This window comes from Tiliqua scincoides, chromosome 2 (genome assembly GCF_035046505.1).
Source record: "Tiliqua scincoides isolate rTilSci1 chromosome 2, rTilSci1.hap2, whole genome shotgun sequence".
Taxonomy (NCBI): domain Eukaryota; kingdom Metazoa; phylum Chordata; class Lepidosauria; order Squamata; family Scincidae; genus Tiliqua; species Tiliqua scincoides.
This window is the reverse complement of record NC_089822.1, coordinates 221,333,754-221,356,717: the sequence shown is the minus strand read 5'-3', so window position 1 is coordinate 221,356,717 and position 22,964 is coordinate 221,333,754. Positions and strand designations below refer to the sequence as shown.

Below are 22,964 nucleotides of genomic sequence, written 5' to 3'. Positions count from 1 at the left end.
GCCAAAATCCTGAGGGCCCCAAAGGCTTGAGGCAGCAGCCTACAAGCAAGACTTATCTAGAGCAATGGTACTTACATCTCTGCCAGCATCTCCACTGTCACCTTTGTCCCCCTGGTTTAAAAAAAAAAAAAAGATAAATTTTGCTTGTTCAGTGGTAGGGAAGCCACTAAGTAGGCATACAATCTGCTAGAGCCTTCTGCAAATGCTAGCTTTAGCATTTTTTTTGTACCCAAAACAAAATGTCAAAGTGATAGTCTTACTACACTCAAATGACGCCCAAAGATGAAGGGTGGAAGCAAGACAATGCCTTCTGGAATCTATTGCCTGAAGCAACCACTACACCTTGCTTCATGTTCATTCTGGCCTTGCAGTCTAGAGGACTGGTTAACTGATGGCAGCCTGGTCAAACCCACTGAGAGAATTTACCTTCCTCCCATCTTCTCCTGGTGTCCCATCTTCACCCTGGAGAATAAAATGGTGCATTGACATTCATATTCCAGCTGCTACTTAGAGGCATATGCCCCAATCCTTCAATGTGTTATGAGTTAATATAAGTATAATTTAGTTGCCCATGCTTTCCTCCCCAATACAGTCCCTTCCCTGCCAGGTCTAAGGCCTCACTTCTCCAGGAAGGGGTGGGGGGCTCAGGCCCAACACTCACATTCTTCCCATTCAGTCCAGGTTTTCCATCATCACCAGGCTTGCCCTAGAACAGAAATACAGGCAGTTAGTAATTCTCCTCCAGGACAGAAGACTGGCAACAAACCCCACAGAAGTCCCACCAGCACAGGAAGCAGAAAGTGACTAATCAAGTAAATTGATAGATTAGCTGAGCAATGATGTGCTTTTGACCTCTTAAGTCTGCACTACAATGCAGAACATGTGTTTATTGTACACAACTACAGAAAAAGCCTAGCACCAGATCATTCTGCAGATAGCTTTATGGGATACATAGCAATGTCAGCTCCAGGTCTCCTATGCTTCACCATTACTCTATCATGTGACCTCTCTTTTCACCTCCTGCCTCTTTGGCATCTCTGCAGCAGAAAGCACAAGGACCTGCCTTAAATGCATCAATAATAATCTCTCCTACAAAAGGCAGACTATTTCTCCAAGATCTCCCTACAAACTCACTGCTCCTATTAGCAATGTGTGTAAAATGAATCTGCAGGGTGAGACAGAGCAGGAGCAACTGGAGATATTGGCAATGGATGCAACAGCCATCTTGCATCTTCAACCACTTTACTCACAAGCAACCCTGGAGGTCCTGGGGGGCCAACTCCTCCAGGAGGACCCTGCTCACCACGTAGGCCTGGCAGGCCCTGGGAAAAAAAAAGAACGCTGGTAAGAAGCAGACCTCAGCTGGTCTTTACAGAAGAAGAGAGACACCTCTCTCTGAGGAATGGACAAAGAGGAATGAACACACTCAAGGGTTTCAGCAGCCAGCCAAAACCCTTGGATCCCCAAAGTTTACTTGTGCTTCAGAGTACTAGCAAGTGGGGGGAGGGGTTCAACAACCATGCTCCAGCAGGTTAAGGAGACAGAGAAACAATGATGGATGGAGCAGTACTCTTCCAAGATATTGGCTTCAAATTAGCTCCTCACTGATGATAGTGGCTTGCAGGAGGAAGTGCATGTGTTTGAAGCCCAAATTCACGCGACCTGATGTAAGGTTCATATACTTACATCTCGGCCAGGTTCACCTTGCTTCCCTTGATCACCCTAGGAAGAGAGAAGAAAATGTGGACATGATCAGGAAATAGAAACTATTGTGTCCCATGCCTTTTTCATTTCCCTTACAACTGCAGTTCCCCGTAAGATTTCCATGAGATCCAAATCACAAATTGTCATGACAGCACAGCAATATTATTCCCATAGGCACTTTATACAACATGATGGAATATAATGCAGGAGATTTGGATCAAGAGTCAGAAAGTTCCAAGCGGATAAGTGCAGAATCTTATAACAAGATTTAGGATGCAATCCTGTACTTCAGAAATGCCAATCTGAGCATCACAGGATATGGTGTATGCCATTGGAAACTGGCTCAATGACAGCTACACCAGTGCAACTAAAGTCCCGCCATCGTAGCTCCAGTTCTGCAGATGGATGTGCTGCCAATCACAGTGCAATTCTGCACCAATGTACCTCCAGTGCTGGTATAAATATTGCCACTGGAAGTCTCCAAATGGAGATATGAGTGGAGATATGGAAGGGTCTTGAAAGAAACAAAGAGGACATATGGCATATCCTAAATCTCATTCAGATTATGGACATGCCTCAAATGTCAGCAAAACACGACACTGATGATAGAGCTGGCACAGGGATTTTCAAAGCCATAGGAAACTCCGGGGAAGGAAAACACTCCCCCCCCAAAAGACCCCGAGGATACAGGCTACACCAGGGGGGTCTTAGGATACGGCGGACATACTAGTGGTGTCAGCACATTGACATATAATTGTACTGTTAGGAATACAGTGCTAGTCTCACTGATGCCCATAAAACTGGCATAAATATTACACAGTAAGGTTTGCCTAGGCAAAATGAAAGGACTAAAGGTCTACACAAGTTACAGTGGGAAGGCAAAAGATCATCTTAAATGAGGTGACTGCAGGTGGCACATTGCAAAGGACAGCATTTGACTAAGGATGGAACTGCCCAGTACTGCAAAGGACATCCTTCCTGGTCCTGCCCCATGCTGAAGAATGCCTAGTCCAACAGCACAGCCAGGCAGGTGATGGGAACTGCTCTGGGTCAGGCAGCAGGACTTCCATGTCCTCTTTTGCTGCAGCAACCAGGATGCTGTATCGGGGCATTGCAGGGGTAGGTAGGGTAGAGAGGGGCTAGTTGAGCATTGGTGGAAAGCACAGGGATTCAAAAGCCCTGCCACTGGCCAGGGATGAGGTCAGCTGAGGCTGGGATGGTGTATCTCTGCTGGCCTCTCCTTGGGCCATCAAGTCCAAGGAGACCTGGCCATGGAGTCCAAGGAGGCAATGTAGTCTGGACAGGATAAGGGTGGCTCTTTAACCCTGTCCTGTATCCTGAGGCAATGCAACCCAGTTTTCAGGGCTACTCTCCACCGGTCCTGTGTCCAGTGCCCTCCCTCCTGCCCCTGAGATGAATGACAGATCCTTGCAGCTGGGACGTTGATGATGCTCCCTGCCACAGATATCACAACACTATTGCTGCAGCAACAATGAAAGCAACTTTCAGGCATCTGGGCATATTTGCTGGGGATGCTCATGAATATCTGGGGATAATGAAGGACAGAAGAATCCTGCTGGCAACAGAAGGAGCAGCTGAGAATTCCAGAGAGCTAAGTGTGTGAGGGTTAAATGGCCACCAATGTGCCATAATGGCTTTACCTTTATACTGTCTCTTGCACCAAATATCTTACTTACCCTTTGACCTGCAGGCCCAGTTTGCCCAGGTTTTCCATCTAACCCATTTCGGCCATCCAGTCCTGGAGGGCCTCGGTCACCCTGAAAGGAAAGCAGAAAGCAAATGAATGCTTTACACTGGAAGCCTGCCCCACCTCAATCATTTGAGCATCTGGGGGCATGTGGGTGAACACTGGAAAAGCAGATGGCAGAGTGCAAGATCCAGGATAGTGAAAATCACCACTCAGTCCTTCCCTTGACAAATCAACATTCCACAAAACATCAACAGATGGTCATGAATCCCATAATACCCCACACTGTCTATTTCAATGCTAATATACATGGGACGCTAAGTGATGTTGCAATACTCCCCAGTTCCAGTTTTGAACCTGACACCATTGAGAGCTGAAAGCTAAGAGCTATAATTCAGTAGCAAGGCATAAGTTTAATAATAAGTTACACATCACTAAGCCATTTCAACCCAATGTTGCATATAAGCAACAGGGACCAAATATGGGTCAGGCAAAAAAGTGTTAAATCCTCATTGACAATCATTTTTATATGTTTGCTTCTGGAGTAACATTCTAAAGAAGAGCCAATTGCAGTTCATGCTTCTTCTGTTTCTTGGAATGCTTCCTGGAATCCTTTCATCCAAAGAGTTAAATAATACTTTCTGTGGATCATGGGCTCAGGCTACCTGTCAAATCTTGTAGCACCCACTTTTATCCACAGTAATGATGGCTAAAAAGCTTGCTTTAAAAAAAAAAAAATAGAAAGCCAAGGTTCCCTGGGATACTAAATCCTGCATCAGGTAACAAATTTCGCCCTTACAGGGGTTCTTAAGCATGCCCTTACATGGGAACTGATGCACAACCAGTGGCGGACCTCCCCAGCCCTGCGCCCTGGGACAACAGTCCACGATGGCACCCCCTGTGGGCTGTCGCTGCCCCCCCCCCACAAATCTGCCCTCCCCACTCGCCTAAGGTTCATGGAGCCTCGCACAATCCAAGGCTGTCTCGGGGAAGCTACTCTGAAGTTCCCCGACGCTATAAACTGTACTTCTGGGAAACCGGAAGCACAGTTTCTGACCCTGTCAGGAGCCTCAGAGAGGCTTCCGCAGGGTTCTACAGCCTTGCACCTGGGGTATTTGCCCCATAGAATATAATTGGAGGCCTGCAACTGACACAACCCTGTGGCTACATTCAGTGGGTTTCCATGGGACTCACTACAGCATTGCCCTTCTTTCTACAACCTTTTCTGACATATGACACAAGTCAGAGTTTTTACCTTCTCTCCCCCAGGGCCTCGGTCTCCGGGGTCACCCTGCAAAGTCAAACAGAGGAGTTCACACCTGATCATTACTTGTGCCAGGTTGATGGGAATTCTGGGGCAAAGCCCTGCACTGAGCCCCCTAATGGCATCCCCCCACCTGCCTCTGATGGTACATGGGGCACCACCACCACTTTCATTGGTACTGAGGGTCAGGGAATGACCCAGCAAGTTAGGCCTTCTGACGGAGTAGGCCCTGGGCCAGTGCCTGATCTGGCTGACCCAAGATTGCTCTGGCCTCTGATTTGAAAATAACTAAACAGGGCTGGGCACAAAGTTCTCCCAGAATCAATGGTGAAGGAAGCAGATAGCAAATGACTTACACGAACTCCAGGGAGACCTCTGTTGCCTTCAATTCCCTGAAAGGGAAAGAAACAAGTCTCTGAAAAAGGAGTGAGAGATGTAGTGGAAGATGATTCCTATTTCCAAGTCAGGCATTCATCTACCCTTGCTTAGGCCAGCTGATCCCCCCCACTGTTTTGCTGTGGCTTGCACAAAGAAGGAAAAAAAAAAGCATCTCATGGTCATTTCTCTCTCTGAAGGGCCATCCTCCATCCAGTCCCATCTTTCACCATGACAAAACTCTTCTCCTACCCACTATTCACTAGAGTAAGGCAGCTTCCCCTAAAAACATTCATCAGTGCTATAGGTTATCTATTCCACAGCATCACTGTGATAAATATTACTTGTTGCTTGGCTACCTTCCTACCCATAGATTACCCCTAGCAATACTCAGAGGAAACCATTAATAAAAATGACATGAGTTAAAACAACTGGAGCCTCAAAACACTTTTCTCTGTTTACCGCATCCAAAACTCGCTCTTCTTCAATTTTGACTGTGCCCTACTCTGTACTGCAGCAGGCTTAGCTTGGCGTGACCCCATTCTTGGACCTCGTAAATATACTCCAATAAGTACGTACCCTTTCTCCAGGCAGGCCGGGTAACCCAACCTCTCCTTTCACACCTTTCATTCCATCTTCTCCAGGGTCCCCTGGATCCCCCTGGAAGGAAAACAGTCATGAAGCTGGTTTGAAAACAAAATATCAAAGCCACATTTCCCACAAACCGACATACAAAACAGCACTATTTGTGCACAGAGCAAATGATTTCTCTTAACATCTCTTTCTAGGGAGCAGGGTTGTGCCTTCCAAGTTCAGGGACTTCAATCTTCCAATAGTTCCCTTCAGATGAATGCTGAAATCCTGTGGCGTGTTTACCTTCTCGCCTTTTTGTCCTCCTACACCACCTCCTGCAGTGACCTGCAAAATAGAAAATGTGGGGTGGGGAAATGAGAGGTTAATCAGACACTTGCAGTGTCAGGAGACATAGAAGTAATTCTAAGGTTGGGAAGAAAAATGTAAAACTTACTGTAGGGCCTGGGGGTCCAGGTGGTCCCTGAAAGAAGGAAAAGAAGTAAAGATTAAATACCACCTGATTTAGCATTGCCTGGGATGTGTCTCAAGCAAGAACAAAGTGAAACACTATGTATCTGTTAGTAGGAAAGAGAGTCACTGATGCACACTGAATAAAAGCATACAAACATCTCTACCAGGCAAGACAAGGGTTCCAGGTTTGCAGCACTGGACCTGGGACTGATAGAAGGATGTTAAAGAAGGTGGTGGGGTTTAGAGATGATCAGCTAGGTCAGCCTTCACTTAAGACTGGATGGGAAATCCAGCATCAGCACAAAGAATATTTACTGCCTTCCCACCAGATGTGGCCTTATTATGAGGAGAAGTGAGGCAGAGGCCAAGAGCCTCTGGAACGTAAATGCAACAGATGGTAGAGAGAGCCACAATGGGCACAGAAGGGAGCAAGGACCCACACAGGTTAAGAGCCTGGGGTATAGGCAAACTATGAAACAAGCAAGTTGGAGGAGATGGCATTGCTACTCACGGGATCTCCTTGGTTGCCCTTGGCCCCTGGTGCTCCAGGGCTACCCTGCAAAGAAAAGAAGCCACATGGTAAAGGCACAGTCAGGTAGCTGGATGCTGCAGCAGAGTTTGAGGTGAATATGTGTTCTTACATTTCGCCCATCTTCACCAGGGTCACCCTGGTCTCCCTTCTCACCAGGGAGTCCTCGGATTCCTGGCAAGCCCTGTGACAGAAACAGAAAAAGATGCTGCTCTCAGATATCCAATTCCACATGGACAAGGTTGGAATCTTAGGCTCATGGAGCTGGCCAAGCAGGGATGGGGATGGATGGAGAAGGAGACTTCTATTATTATTATTATTATTATTGTTTATTATCCAACAAAGAGGGGCAATATTGCCTTAAGGACTACAGAGATGGGAATGCAAGGCTGTTAGTAAAAGAGAAGCTGAGTTCTCCAGATCTGTCCACGAACAGAATGCAAGTTTTTAAGTTTGGTGCTGCTCCCAGGGGGTGGGGCCTAATCAGCATGACTGGTGCTAATATCTCAGCCATTCAAGGCTGGGCCTAGACAAGAGAAGTGAAGGGAGGAAAAACCACAATGGTTCTTCTGCAGCTTCAAAGCCCTGCTTCAAAGAGTTTTACATGAGGGGATAGCAACAGTCAATATTTACTAAGCACGCCATACATACTCCTCACACCTATTCCCTGTTCCTGTTCCCATCCACACATCTTATTTGGGTGGTGCTCCCACCCTACTCACCCGTAGACCCCTCTCTCCAGTTTTGCCAGGTGGCCCAGGCTCGCCCTAGGGTCAGAAAAAGAACAATCAGAGACAGCCAAGTAAAGGAAAAAGCAAGAGCATCTCAATGGGCAGTGGTGGATGGTGAGGGCAGACTGAGAGACTGTCACTTACTGGAGTACCTTCCTCTCCTTTGTCTCCTCTTTCTCCCTAGAAGCAAAGAATCCACAGGGGAGGAATCATTCCCATTCCAACACAATTCCACCGATTTTAAGCTGCCATCCCCCAAATCCTATTTGAATACATTCACACTATTACCCTGTGTATTTTAAGGCAGCAGATCAGAATCTCAAAGTGAATCCTGCTGAGGCTTCCCCTATTTTCCCCCTGTGAAGTCCACTGGGTCCTGCTCAGGCTTGGGGAAGGGACAGAGAAGCTTGTGTTGGATCTTTCTGGAGCTCCTCAGAATTTGACCACTCTGCATGTTAGGCAGAACACCAGTATGGGAGGCTAGGACAATCCTCCCCCTGAGGAAACTTCTTTTGGATTGGACCCTCTCTGCTGTCACAGAGGAAGGCAACATCTTGATTGTTCTGGAATGCATGTTCCTACACAAAACCTGCATGGAAATCATGCCTATGCAGCATGGTTAGCATTACTGAAAGTGGTGACTGGAATCGCTTTATTTCCAAACATGCTTCCCCCCCCCCCCACTGACCAGTAAACATTCTGTCACCAACAAGATGGCCCATGTAACCAGCTGAGATAGCTCACGGTGTCTACAACAAGAAGGGAGGCCTATAATTACCTCTTTCCCTCGCAAACCAGTTGGTCCAGCAGGTCCTGGTCTTCCTGGTTCTCCGGTTTCTCCTGACTCTCCTGGGTCACCCTGAATAACATAGCCCAAGGGAAAGAACATGATATCAGGCCAAAATTCAGCAGGATCCTGGAGCAGGCCAAAACTGAAGGCCACAAACATGGAAGGTGTGTCTAGAAGGAGCGTCTCTCCCCACCCATGTCATAGCAGGAGACGTACTTCTGAGAGCTTGTCTGTTGTAGCAGACAGAATGCTAGATGCCAACAGGACCTGGGTTCAAAGCCTGCTCTGCCATGAAGCTCACTGGGTGACCATGGGCCAATCTCTGTTAGCCCAATCCTATCAAACTTGCCAGCACTGATGCAGCTGCACTATAGCCCCGAGATAATAGAACAAATGTTCCTTTATCTTGAGGAGGCCTCCATGACTGACCCCCTCCCCCACTGCAGGATGCAGCATGTGCCCCATTGGCATGGCTGCATTCATGCTAGAGAGTTGGATAGGATTGGGCTGTGTCTCTTAGATGGGTCTGTTTCATAAGGTTACTGAGAGGATGAAATGTGGGAAAACCCAATAAATACAACATTTAACTCTTCTGGTGGGCATATATGCAATCAGAAAGATCTTCCATCTAATGACAAAAGTCTGAGACGTTCCAGTTTGAGACTGGACCTGGATCTGGTTCAGTGGGGCTGAACCAGAGTGATATATTCAATCTAGAGTATATGATAAGCAATCTGCACTTCTTGAAACTTGTGCAGAAAAAAAAGCCAAATCACAGTTCCTCTACACACTTACCACCACAACACACACTCACGAAAGCCTCACCCACTTAGTAAAGGAAGCACAGGTGGAAAGCACAACAGCCTGCGTGCCAGCTGGAGTCTTCCCATACGTGCCAGTGGATCAATGGAGGCCCCCGGCAGAGGTAAGCCTGTGCAAGGAGCTGGAGGGTGGGAAGGGGGTTGAATGAGCAGGGAGGTGGGCGGAACGAGGTGGTGAGCATATCAGTGGGTTCGGTGGCAGCCCAATTCACCTGCATCAATCAAAGCAGATTTGCACCAGTGATTGAGCTGGTGTAGGTTTGAGTTGATTCATTGTGGTTGCTGGAGATTACCCCAGGACAGGATTATTCCCTTGCCCTGAGGAGATCTCCAGCAGCTGGAAATCTCCCACGGGATGCAGCAGAAGCTGTGCCAGTGCTGCCACATTGCTGTGCTGGGATTTAGGTAGGATTGGGCTGTGAGTCCAGAGCCTTATCATCATCCTACTGAACCCTTCAAGCAATGCGCAGTAGTTACCTTTGCACCAGTTTTGCCAGTCAGGCCAACAATCCCCTGGTAATAAGGACGAAAGAAAGAGATAATTAATATAGTTCTATGTCATTCAGGAAAAGCAAAGACCATATGAGGGGCTAAATTGCCCCACTGGAGAAGGAATGGGGCAAAGAGGAGAAGGCAGGTCAGAGGAATCTACAGAAAAGAAGCTGCTTTAGATTTACTCTGAGATGTCTTCTTTAGGCCAGGAAAAAAAAAAATACAACTCAATGGAAACTAAGTAGCCCCAGCCCTAGATCTCCATTGGATACTGAGCTGACAGCACAGTCATGGCTCTTACCTACACTTCGTGCAAATACCTCCAAGACTTGAACCTGTTCTTGTTACACCAACTGGTACTGGGAGCCAGGGTACTGAGCACATGCCAAGTCATTGGTCAAATAATTCCCAGGCTAAATGAGTGGTCTACTGAGCACATAGACTGAGCAGTTCATTTAGAGATAAGGAGACAAATAGAAACCTCAGGATACCCAGCTGGTTGTCTAGTTGTAGACATGAGTAATGAGGATAGGACTCACCCTATCACCTTGTTCTCCCTTTGTACCAGGTGGGCCAGGGAGACCCAATCCAGGAGGTCCCTATGAAGAAAATCAGAATAAGAATTCTTTCGGGGATATGGAGCATCCCACCGCATACCCCCACCAATGTCACACAATCTTTAAGAACAGCCTGTGAGCCATGGCCTGATAAGAGTGCTGTGAATGAATGAGGTGGGGCATGGCTTCTGGATATCTCTTCCAGCAACGATGTCGTTGCTGAAAAGTGAGGTATGGTAAAAGCAGGCTGGCAACACAGCCTGTCTGATATTCTCTGATTGGGGTGGCAGAGTTGGCTGGATGAGAGTCACAAAAGGGAAGGGAGCAGGTACAGTGGGGCTGACAGAGATGAGGAGGAGGAGAAAAGAGCAGAACAAGCAAGGGTAACAGGGGGAAAGGGAGAGAGACCGATGGGGAGTAGAAAGACAGCAAGACGGTGAGCTGAGAGAGAGAAGTGCAAGGGCAGGGTGTATGAGAGGGAGTGACAAAGCAAGAGGAAAGGGGGAGAAGAAAGCAGTGATGGAGAGGGGTGGAGACAGAAGGTGCCTCTGGTGAGTGCTGTCACCTCCCTTAATGAAGATGGAGGAAAACCCTACCGAGGGGAGGGGAGCAATGCACTCCCCTGCCTTAGGCTAGCTATGCCACTGCTTTCTGGAACTGAGGTGGAAGAAACCCCTCCTCACTTCTAGGGTCGGCTGCAGTTGGAAGAGTTCTGTGATCTCCACTCTGCCAAATAAAGACTTCCATCCTGACCTGCTCTGTTTCCTCTCACCACATCAAAGGGCAGATTCAACGTCTCTCTTAGGCAAAATCTTGGAATTTGCTGTCCTGGCAGGTGGCCAGATAAAGTTGTTGTTCTTGTGACTAAAAGCTGGAGCCAATTCGGACAAAATCTGAAGATTTGAGCATCTCTGTTTGGATTGAAACCCAGACCGCTTGCCCCTCAAAGTTCTATGCACCATTATAGCCATCATGTGCCGAGACATCTTTTCATGCATCTTGAGCACAAAGGATACCCACATGCTCCCCTTTGTTCCCAGGATCTCCTCTGGGTCCAGATGGCCCCTCTGGTCCAGCAGGGCCTCGCTCCCCCTAGAAAGGAGAAGACAGCATCAAAGCATCACTGCTCCACAGTGACATGCCAACACTTGCGCTTCTTGTACCATTATTGAAGGGTGAGAGTTGCTGCTTCCTAATAGGTTATTAAAATCCAGGAATGACTCCACCAGGAAAAAAGAAAGCCAGGATGGGCCTATTGTTTCTTTAAGGTAAATGTTCCCTCCCAACTGTATAGAGTACAAAGGTTTTTATGTCAGACTGCCTAGCCTACATATCCTTATCCAGGGCCATATAGGTTACCTTGTCTCCTTTGAGTCCTGAGACACTGGAAGCCTAGAAGAGACAAACAAGGAAAGAAGTTGATGAGGCCTTTTCAGGCCATATTCTGATTATGCCACCCCATCAAAGAGCACTTCCTACCCATGATTACAGGCTGCAGGGAAGCAGCTAAGTGAGATCAGGATCTCTCCTGTTTAAGACAAATGGATTATTTTTTACATCTATCCACCATATGTGTGAAATAGCAGTGGTGGGGAAGGGTAGACGACTTTTGCCAGTTCTTCATTCATGCAACAATCAATGCACCCTTCCTAGGAGACTGAAGGAGTGCTGGATGTATATTCCTGCACATGGAACTCATTGGTATGCCTTAAGCTGCAATCTGATCCACATTTACCTAGAGAAAGCCTCACAGAACTCAGTAGCAGATTGGATTGTTGGTTACATGACTGATGTGGAACATGTATGATTGTGTGGGTTTGGGTAAATGAAATTGCCTTGGAAGGACAGAATACTATATCTATCACTCTTTCCATCTTAGGAAGGAAATCATCAGAAAAGAAGGAACCAGGATAGGCTTGAAAGAGTTTCCTCACAGTGATTTTTCCCAGGAAAAAATATACCGGGCCACGTTTATGCTATACCATATTTTCAATGAAGGGATACTTACAGGCTTTCCAGGTTCACCAGCCTCTCCCTGCAGAAGGAAGTGACAAAAGGAGGGTTCAGACAACTCATAAAGATGACTCAGCCCCCCTAGAAAGAGTTCATTGTGATGGAGCCCTATCAGCGACCTAATCAGCTCAACAACACCAGGGCAAACATCGCAATGTCAATTTCCCCATCTCTCTAGGAACATCCCATTCTTAGGAGTTAATTACAAAGAATGGAAGGAGCCTAAAAGACTAGAATTTAACACAGTCCCAGTATGTATAATTTTTATATGGAAACAGCTCCATTCCAACTAAGTCAAAAACAGGTAAGAGGTGCTGCTTTTAACTTTGCTAGATTTGGGGACTGGTTAAGATCAGACTAGTTTTTCAGGGGTCTGTAGGCCAGATCTGTAAGTCTGGAGCAGTGTACCAGCAGGGACAACATGAGACAAAAGCAGCGCCACCTAGGAGAGGGGATGGGGAAGGCACAGATTATCTGTGAAACTTCTTACCTCCCCTCGCCTCCAGGGGAATGGTGCCCCTGTATATATGCGTGGTCAAAAAGAAAATGACAATTGCACATATGTGATCTTCATTAGTTGTAAATACACTTTGTGATGGGGAAAAGTTACCAAAGTTGAAAGCAAATTTCATAGCTTCCTCCCTGCACAGACACTTGACACAGAGAGGAAGAGTGCTGGTGCCAAGTCGCTGAAGACCCAGGAAAAGAAACTTACACTAAGCTCTCATGAAATCTCCTGCCTGCCTCATGATTGCACACTGGTTGCTACTGCTGCCACTGGCAGCAAGGTTTCAGGATTCAGCCTGGCCAAGCGGGCTGTCTAATGGTGACAGTGCTGGCCAATCTGACACCAACCCTGAAAGAGGAATGTCTGATTCTGTTGCCAGGTCCCTCCAGCTTCAACAACTCTGTTGTGCAGACATGTTCCCATATTGCAGCAGCATTTGGAATACATGGAAGAGTTCTTACCCTTTCCCCTCGAGGTCCAGCTGGTCCTGGCAAGCCCTGTTCCAAAGATCAGAGAAAGAGACTTTCACCACAAACTTAGTGACATCCATGGATCCTGTTCTAAGAAAATCCAGTTCCCCCTGTAGCAACGCTGCCAATTCTACAGGAGTTTCTCGATCACCATGTTGTACTCAGAACGGAAACACAGGCCAACTTTAAGAAGGCAGCCAGGAATACCATCAACACAGCCTCCGAGAAACAGGAGTCATTGGTTCCTGTCTCAATTCTTGACCATGATCAGGTACTGAGCCTAGGCAGAATTCCACACTCACATCTCTGCCAGGTGGACCAGGGCGACCTGAAGGTCCTTGTTCTCCCTGAAACAACAACAACAAAATAATAAGTTTTGAAGGACCAGGAAATGTTTCTCTTCCCAGTTGAGCCTGGACAATAAATCCTGATCAGATTCAACATGAGGGGCGGGGGGGGGGGGCTAGGAGAGCAGAACACTTTCCCAAGGACATCTCCATTCCACCCATTCCATGAGCCACCCAGGGGCCAACTCACAAAAGAGTCATGGGCATTAGAGGGCTATCTAAACATTATTCATTAATTACACACCCTTCCTCCTAAAAATTCAAGATGGTATACATAGATTTCTCATTTTATTATCAGAACAACCAGCCTGGGAGAGACATTAGGTGGAAAGACAGACTGGGGGTAACCCAGTTGGAGGGGGTCTGAATCCAGGACTTCCTGGTTCAGGCCCAGCACTTTAGTCATTACACCACATGGGCAGCCCAATCCTGAGCTGCCAGGAGCTGCGGAACCCGGTGGCTCCACAAAGGGCTCCCGCCAGATCCAGAGCCTCCCGCGCTACTGCAGGAGGCTCCTTGGGAGAAGGGGACGTTCGTCACCTTCCCCCAAGTAAGGGAAGTAGTTCCGCAATGGGACTACTCACTTTAGCGGCGACTGTTTGGTCGCCGCTAAAGTGAAGGTGCTCGTGTAGGGCGTGCAGCCCTGCCCGAGCGCCCTTGATCCTGTGGAGCTTGACTCCACAGATCTGCCTCTCCCCCGCCACCAACACACCTCCCCCATGCCCCCAGCCACGCCTCCCCCTCCCCGGAATGCCTCCCCCATGCCCCCGGACATGCCCTCATTTCCCATTAGGCAGCCCGGCAATCACAGACACTGCCAAGCCACGGAACATGGGCGCCCACCGCGCGCTGGCTCAGTGCTGGTTGGAGCTGAGCCAGCTCTGGTGGGAGCCTGGCAGTAAGCCCCGCCAATGTGCCTTACGGCACGTTTGTGACTGTGGTCTGCACCACAGAGGCGCGGCGTGGACCACAGGATTGGGCTCTCACTCTCTTGGAGAAAGCTACCCTTTGCCTATAATCAAGCCAGCCCTTTGGTGAAGCAGGCTTGGTCCTGTTCAGATATACCTTCTCTCCTTCAGGGCCAATTGATCCACGTTCTCCCTGCAACGAAAAGGGAAAAAAGAAAAATTTTAGGCAGATTAATTTACCAGGTTGCTTTGAATCAAATGTGTTTGTAACACCGAACAATACCCATTCTTCTTTGTGGATCTGCTTCCCAAGAGAGCTGAGCATTCCGCTCTCACATTCAGCCTTCTGTCATGCTAGTGTGTGCCTTCAGGGCTCATCCCAGAGACATTCACACATTTCTGCCTTGAGAATGGATCTAAGATCTGGCTCCAAAGGGACATATTAGGGACTTATCTACATAGTTATTTTATAAGGCACTGACAACAATTCCTGTCTTTAGTGATGAAAAAGCATTACCATAGTTATCCACAGCACCAATAAGTGCTGTTATTTATGAGAGTGAACTTCCATGACCAGGGTGCTCACACACCACCAACAAGAAGAGAGCACATGTACATAAGAAGAGACTTTCTGGGTCAGGCCAAGGGCCCATCTGGTTCAGCTTCCCCACCAGATGCCTCAGGGAGCACATAGACAACAAGATACAGGTATCTTACTGCAACTCCCTTGCACTTAATATTCCTAAATAGGCTACCTCTAAAACCCAGAGGTCGAATACAGTCAGCAAGACTTGTAACCTGTGATGGACTTCTCCTCCATATATCTGTCTAAGGGCACAATCCTAATCAACTTTCCAGTACTGGCATAGCTGTGCCAGTGGGGCATCTGCTGCATCCTGCAGTTGGGGGACAGTCACAGAGACCTCCTCAAAGTAAGGCAATGTTTGTTCCCTTACCTCGGAGTTGCAATGCCCTTACCTCGGTGCTGGAAAGTTGGTTAGTATTCCACCCTAATCCCCTTTTAAAGGCATCTAGACCAGATATATCACCACAGCCTGTAGCAAGGAATCCACATATTAATTACATGCTGGGTATTTTCTTTTGTCTGTTTCATCTCTCCTGCAAGTCAATTTTAATGGATGACCCCTGGTTCTGATACTGTGTGAGAGAGAAAAGAACTTTTCTCTATCTGCTTTATCCACTCCATACATAATTGTATATGTCTCAATAATGTTCCTCCTCAGACATGTTCCCTTTTTAACACAGAAGAGCCCCAAACCCTGCAGCCTTTCCTTGTAAGTGAAGAGCCCCAGACCATCCATCATGTTTTGTCAAACATGATATACTTGAAAGGAAGCAATTGGCACAGTCAGTTCATCAAGAGCCATGCATGGGGGGGGGGGGGGAATATAGATTTTTATTTAAAAAATTTCATACTACAATAAATAATACAAAGGAAAGAAATCACATTTTACATTTTCAACTACAGTCACATTACATCAACTGTTTAACTAGAACACAGATACATCACGTTATAGGTGGATTCACCCCATCTAACCACTCCCACCATTTTTTCCACCTGTCTCTACCGGTTCTCACCCTTTCGTAGGCCGTGACGGGGGGGAGGGGGAGACACACGACACAGATGGACCAATCCTTGGTGTGATGATTTGGGACTAAGCAGATTGTCCATAATCTCTGACAGCTTGACTCAAGAAAATTCTGCAACCATCTGCACAATGTATCCATTTGCTCCAGTTAGGTCTTACCTTCTCTCCTGATGGTCCAGTCACACCAGGCTGCCCACGGTCTCCCTGCCATAGAAAGAACAAGTGTGTTCAGTGAAACCAAAGGATGCAAGTCACTCATCAAGAGATGAGGGTATAGGTGTGGATGGAAGAACTCAACACAAACTTTTAACCGCTGATACTATAGAGTGGGGCTTAAGTAGATTGCCCTGAGAAGGAAGCCCAACCTTGCATACAAAAGGAATGGATCTAACAGTCAGTTTCCCCATAAGAGGTGACAGCAAATGACAAGGTACAATAAACACAAACATCTACAACAGAAAGGAATGACAACTGTATGAAAAGGAAAGTAATAGAAGACCGCTGTCCAGTGTTTAACTTAGTGGCACATGCAGATTTTTGATAACTCTCTTCTTATTTGAAAAATAATGGGTTTTATGGCTTCTCTGTCTACTGTAGTAGTTGATGGCATCTTTCTTTTTTAAAAAATAACAGATTTTCAGTACTAAGGCTTTTCTGAGCAACTTCGAATTTCATGTCTAATGGTCAGCAATGTGAAGTGGAAGCAATAGATAAGTGAGCAATAGCAAAAAACATTCTGAAATATTGTAAAAAATTGTTTGCCCATTTTCATCACTAACATTAAATTTCCTAGATAACATTAGAGAGGTTCTAGAAAAATGTATAATCCACTTTTATCACTGGTACTATTTCCCAAAACTTTAGGAAGTGAATGGGAGATTCCAAGCAATCAGGTAGCACTTTGCATGGCTTGGATTCTACAGGTCATGTCTTGTTATCCACTGGGGTTCCAAAATGGATGAAAAAATATGGAACGGATAAAAAAAATCCGTGGATACCAAATCAGGTTTCTTGCTCCTCCATTGTCGCCGCAAAATGCATTGGTAGACACTATACTGCATTCAGTCACTAGATGGGGTGAAAAATAGAATCTAGTCAAATGAAATAATTATTTAATAGCATGAAGGTGGGAAATTGGATTTTGGAGCGTTTTATTCTTGTTATAAGGCATTTAAAGGTGGACCTAGGTTTCAGTGTTGAATCAAATCAGTGGATACCAAATCAGTGGGTACAGAGGTCCCACCTGTAGTCCTAATAACACTCACAACCTATCCACAGTCCATCCATCTTTCTTTTCTAGTTCAGTGATGGTATTTTGTCGATGTCCCAGTTGACCCTCAATACTGTTGGCAAATCTTGCTAAAATATTTCGGTTTTACAGAGAAAAATTCTGGGCTAGATTTTTGCAACTGGATACAATTATTAACATAAGGCCTTCCTAAATTTGCACTATTGATCACAATGAAAAATTGTTTCTGGTGTTTGCCATTTTTAAAATGTGGTTTCCGTGGAAATGTACAGTGAGTGCTCCCTGCTTGCCCTGGATCTCAAAACACTTAGCCCAGCCTCTCAGTGGAAAGATCTCCCCATAGCAGTGAACAGATACATAATGCAGAAGTCATGACTGCCAGCCCTCATTTCTAGGCTGCACCCCAGATGGGCACATCAGATGTGAGGCCTCATTTTTACCTACCTTGCTTCCTTGTTCACCTGGCGGTCCTCTAGGGCCCTAAAAACAAGACCAAAAACACATCACTTTCAGCAATGAGTTTGCTGGAGACATCATGAGATATTTCAAATCAGTTAATACTCATTTTCCCTGGGATTCACTAGTATAATAAGCAGGCTAAGATGGTAGATACAGTGAGTTATGCCAATGAGAAGCTGTAAGGAACATATTTTGGTTGTTTTGCATAAGTGACTAGAAAGTGGTGGTGCAATCTCCTATCACATTGTGTTGTCTGCAACAACCCCAGTTAAACAGTCCTTGGAATGAGATTTCTCTTGAGGGGAGCATTAGAACCATGGCTGAGAGTGGAACACGCTGGTCTATGCTCTGCACAAGCTCCCAATGTCTGAAGAGAGGTGGTCAATGCCGAATGGTGCTGGCACACAGATCTGCTTATTGTCTGGCAGCAGTGAATGCAGAGCACCCCCAAGCAGTGGCTGATCGTCAGAGAGTCAGTGTTGCTGGGCCTGGAGCCAAGCCTGTGATGCTTGCTGGGAGACAGTACCAAGCAGAAAATCAAAGTACTATTGGGACAAAATCCCACCAAAAAAGCAGGAAAGCTAAACAAAGACTGAAGGAATCCCTGAACCCTAAGTAAATCTAAGAAGGGGGAAAGCGAAAATTGACTGTGTTAAGTCTTTTTCAAAAAGCAAGAGCTGTGCAAAGGTCTGATCTCCTCAGAGGAGACAGGAATAAGAGGTGGAAATTCAAAGCTTCAGTGAGCTCTGCTTCCAAAAAGTAGATGGGAGAAGTCACCCAACTCATGATGTCCTCCATCTTTTAAAAGATCCTTCAGTTGCAAAGTTTTGACATGTGGCATCCACTGGACAGAGATGCTGTTAACGCAAAACTTTGGAAGGGAGAAAATGTTAGTTAAAAAGAAATAAAAAGAGAAAGGAGCATTGAGAAATTCACAACAGACCAGGCGGACGGTGCCTGTACCAAGTAAATGTACTGCCATGCACCAAACACAGTTCATTCTCAAAAAGGAAAACAATTAAGAATTGCCAGGCAGGGCTAAAGACTACATATTGAGAAGGAAACACCTTAGAACTTCTCAATCTTTTGCTAAGATTATTCCCACTGAAAATAAAATAAATGGCCTACCCCTAGACTTAATAAACAATGACTTAGAAGTCTTCAAGTCAAGACTTACTAGGGTAAATTAGGAATTTCCATCTCTCAAAGACTCACCCTATCTCCTGGATCTCCAGGGCGTCCAGGTGGTCCAGGAAAACCTTCTTCTCCTTCTCCCTATGGACACAAAGCCAAGGGGATGTTGCTCACAAGAAACAAAGTCTCTTCCAAGAAATGAAAGCAGGTTACTGCCAATCATGTGATTAACAGCAGCAAATGGAACCTGCAATGCAATCTGCAGTCCAGAGTCTTAATACAGATACCCCTGTATAGAAGTACAACAAATTTTCATTCTGGTCAGAGGGCCTAACGCCAATCAGGAAGCATTAAATGTGGGTCCCTTGAATGACCTGTTGCTCTTGACTTCAATGAATAGCCTTACCTCATACCTCGTCTCTTACCCCTCTTGTTTCCATACCCCTCTTACCTTGTCTCCTTTCTGTCCTGGGGGCCCAGGAGGGCCTCTAGGTCCAGGATCACCAGGCACACCCTGGAGAGTAAAAGAAAATGCAGATGAGCTCTGCTCAATACGGGAAGATCTGAGAACTTTTCCAGTTAAATTGTTTATATATATATATGGGCAGGAGGTCTGGTCTAGAGGGTAGAGCCTCCATTTGCCTGAAGATTAACATCCACAAGGTCGCCAGTTCGAGGCCACCGGCACCGTGTGACCTTGAAGCAGCTGGCAAGCTGCAGCTGAGCTGTTCCATCTGCTCGGAGCGTGGGAGGATGGAGGCCAGAATGTTAAACCAGATCGGAGCGTAACATCTTGAATGTGGTGGTTCTTGAAAGAGAGAACCTTCTTTCAATTTGTAAAAATCCCTGCGTGGATTTAATAAGCCTGCCTGTGTAAACCGCCTTGAATAAAGTCTTGAATAAAGACCAAGAAAGGCGGTATATAAATACTGTATATTATATATTATATTATATAGTTGTAGTTGTTGTTGCTCATTTCCTTCAGGGAATCCAGATAGCTCCCCGTAAGGAAATACTTCTGTTTCAAGGATATCACATTCTCCAAGCCTTATCCATAACCACCATTCTTGCCCATACACATTTCCTTCTCCACAGACCTCCAGTCAAAGCATGGCAAAGGATGCACTCACTGGGACGCCTGGTTCTCCTATGGCCCCATCACCGTCACCAGATCCTGGTGGACCCTAGAAAGACAGCCAAAGCCAGTTCTGGAGTTCTACAAAATCCTAAACACAGTATCTGAACAGAATAGTCATATTTTAAAAACAGAAATCATGTTCTACTACAACCAGTTGAAATTGTGGGCAGAGGGATTAGGAAGATTCATCTCAGCATAATATTAAGGGAACAGTAAGCTTGAAGTCAGACTTGCCCATAATACTAAATTGGAAGAGTTATATTTCTGTATAAATACAGATAAAGCCTCACCCATACAGCTTTGGTCAGGGACTTCTGAAGAGGGAGCCACATTGTAAAGGATGGAAAGAACAGTTTTTGAGGGCATGCCTAGGGGCCTACAATTCAAGCAGTGAACTCACTGTGGAACGGCATTTGCTCTGTGGCAGGAGGCCCTGATATCTGGGGCTGGTGTGCAACAATCTGTAAAGCAGCACAGCTGATGCAATCACCTGCACCTGTTGCAGGTGGGCGTCACGTGACTTGGGGAGAGATGTGTGCTGAGTCACGTAGGCTACGGTGGAGTGGTGTAATGCACCACTGGACAGCCAATCAGAGTGGGTCACAAGACTGTCTTGTGACTATGAGGTTGCCCCATACTGATTGGCTGGCCCCGGTATATATGGGGGCAAGCACAGTCTCCGGATGTGGGTTGTTGTGGTGGAGTTTCTGTGTGCCGTGCTGCTGGTTTGTGTACTGATTTGGACTGCCTTCTCGTGACTGTGACCTGCTGTATCCCTGACTTCTAGACCGTATGACTGACTACTCTTTTGACTACTCCTTTTACCAATACATGCTTCTGCAACAAACAACCCTTCCTTGGCTCTGTTTGGGATTGCCTGCTTCTTTTGCTATCTCCCTACGCTCCTGTGCCACTCTGCTCTAGGGAAAGCAAGGGCTATCCTCCTCTGCTGACCTGACATGTGTTCTACAGTAGGATACTGTAAAACAGCCAGGAAAATACAGGATGGACATCCAAAAATGATAGATAGGAATTTCTTTTGTCCTGGTTCTTTTAGCTGAGCAGCCAAATAGAATGATAGAGACTTGTACTGTTCTTTAGTCCATCTTTATTGCTCCAGCAGATATACCATACAGAACAGAAACAAGACCGTCAGGACATAGGACCAGCCCCCAAAGTAACCTCCCCTTTGCACACAAATTTATAGCAATGTGTAAACAAGTCTAATGAGACCCTCTGATGCAAGCTTTGGCTCTCATCCTGGGACTTTTCACAATTCTCAAATCAGGAGGTCACTTCGCCCTGAACGTCTTGTTTCCCATATCTGTTCTTCCAACAAAAAGTCCCTGGCCCCCAGCCGACTGAGCTCTTGGTCATAAACATGTTTTTCACTTTATCTGCTGCATAGGCCGGCTTTAAGCTAGAGCTGCAAGCCTCTGCCTGTAGCCATGACACTAGGCCCTCAGCTGTCAATTTGCAGAGTAATATTCATTTCTGGCTTCTTAGGATAACTCACTGAATATATGATTTAATAGAAAGATTATAAAACAGGTAAACCACTAAAATTTCCCACAAAAAATAGCCCAACCAAAACCTCATCAGAAGAAGGTGAATATAAACTTCTTTAACCTCCAACCATATGCCCCAGTCTCCTCCATAAACCCTGGGTAATCCTAATACTCAGGACACACACAAACGCACAAGAAAAACATCCACCACAAACACAGGGAAAAATTAAAGTCAAAGCACCAGCAACAAAAATCCTAAGGACCAATTTACCAATTTCAGTTGCAGTGGACAGTACAGGCTGAGTTAAAATAGCACCCTGTGCTTGGCAAATGTGGCAGAAGCAGCACACTCTGCCCCTCTTTTCATTACAGTGCCTTAAAACCTAATCGCAGTCATAAACCAGAATCATAAAAACAAATTGTATTGTAATGCTTATTACACTTGATGGTTTCTTATTATGAAAATCATCAAGGACCATAATGGACCAAAAAGGAATTGATATATATTCAAAGTTAAAAAGGAAAAACAGACCTTAAGCACTCATACACAAGACTCATACACATCCCATTTCTGATGTAAGCCAACTCAAGACCTCAACGTTCCCTTACACTGAGAAGACTCCGGCAGCTGCCCCAGCCCCACAGGATATAACAGCTGCCATTTCGGTGCTACTGGGGGATGGGATTGGACTGTTAAATTGCTCGTAACAGGTAGCCAGGGCCACACTTGGTTTCTTAGTACAACGTAAGAGTCTACAAGCACAAGTCACCTGCACCTGATGCTTATATGCTTCAGTTTGAAGTGTAAACATAAAACGTATTTGGTATATACCTAAACAAGTATACCTCTATTTGGTATATACCTAAACAGTGCAATGCGTGAGGCAGCACTATAGTCCAAATTTATGAGATGTGCAATGGCTTGCAAAATTGGGCCATTTGGCTCCCAAGAAAGTGGTGGAAATTAGCACCTCTGCAAGCACCTCAGGAGCAAATATACTCATGCCCAGGATCTAATTAAATTGCCTTGTTAGGAATCAATAAGACAGACCCCAAGGACAGTTAGTGATTTCAGGAAAGAGTGAGAAGGGTGGGGTATTTCAGCTCCTTCTGTAATGTATGACCAGGCTGAGCACCTTTCATCTTCTGGTCTGATCATTCTGAAGTATACTCCTTATCACCTTCCTGACACATGCTCCATAGCCACTCTTGCTCTCTGCTTGTCATAAACTATAATCTAAATTCTCATTGACAGACTTCCTTTGTCTATTACAGGGGTGTCCAAACCCCGGCCCGGGGGCCACTTGCGGCCCTCGGGGGCTCCCAATCAGGCCCTCAGGAAGCCCCCAGTTTCCAATGAACCTCTGGCCCTCTAGAGACTTGCTGGAGCCCATGCTGGCCCGATGCAACTGCTCTCAGCATGAAGATAACTATTTAACCTCTCACCTGAGCTGTGGGACAAAGGCTCCCTCCACTACTTGCTGTTTCACGTCTGTGATGCAGCAGTGGCAGTGAAGGAAAGGCTGGTCTTGCTTTGTGCAAGGCCTTTATAGGCCTTGAGCTACTGCAAGACCTTTATTCATTCATATAAGTTCCATCTCTAAT

The 22,964-nt window shown here is 46.1% G+C and overlaps 1 protein-coding gene across 1 annotated transcript in view; it reads right to left on the bottom strand.

Annotated features, from left to right (window-relative positions):
* The window catches only part of COL7A1 (collagen type VII alpha 1 chain), a 133,697-nt gene that overhangs the window by 53,375 nt on the left and 57,358 nt on the right, over positions 1-22,964 (bottom strand). Inside the window, exons 38-64 of the mRNA XM_066612976.1 lie at positions 19,844-19,897; positions 19,165-19,227; positions 18,795-18,854; positions 17,565-17,600; positions 16,031-16,075; positions 14,341-14,454; positions 13,309-13,353; positions 12,024-12,050; positions 11,346-11,407; positions 11,032-11,107; positions 9,444-9,479; positions 8,134-8,214; positions 7,500-7,535; positions 7,347-7,391; positions 6,737-6,808; positions 6,607-6,651; positions 6,079-6,105; positions 5,928-5,969; positions 5,631-5,711; positions 5,033-5,068; positions 4,668-4,703; positions 3,402-3,482; positions 1,687-1,722; positions 1,251-1,322; positions 662-706; positions 427-462; positions 76-111 (exon numbers count right to left, since the gene is read on the bottom strand). Coding sequence (XP_066469073.1) covers positions 76-111; positions 427-462; positions 662-706; positions 1,251-1,322; positions 1,687-1,722; positions 3,402-3,482; positions 4,668-4,703; positions 5,033-5,068; positions 5,631-5,711; positions 5,928-5,969; positions 6,079-6,105; positions 6,607-6,651; positions 6,737-6,808; positions 7,347-7,391; positions 7,500-7,535; positions 8,134-8,214; positions 9,444-9,479; positions 11,032-11,107; positions 11,346-11,407; positions 12,024-12,050; positions 13,309-13,353; positions 14,341-14,454; positions 16,031-16,075; positions 17,565-17,600; positions 18,795-18,854; positions 19,165-19,227; positions 19,844-19,897 — 1,425 coding nt within the window. The remainder of the gene's footprint in view (positions 1-75; positions 112-426; positions 463-661; positions 707-1,250; positions 1,323-1,686; positions 1,723-3,401; positions 3,483-4,667; positions 4,704-5,032; positions 5,069-5,630; positions 5,712-5,927; positions 5,970-6,078; positions 6,106-6,606; positions 6,652-6,736; positions 6,809-7,346; positions 7,392-7,499; positions 7,536-8,133; positions 8,215-9,443; positions 9,480-11,031; positions 11,108-11,345; positions 11,408-12,023; positions 12,051-13,308; positions 13,354-14,340; positions 14,455-16,030; positions 16,076-17,564; positions 17,601-18,794; positions 18,855-19,164; positions 19,228-19,843; positions 19,898-22,964) is intronic.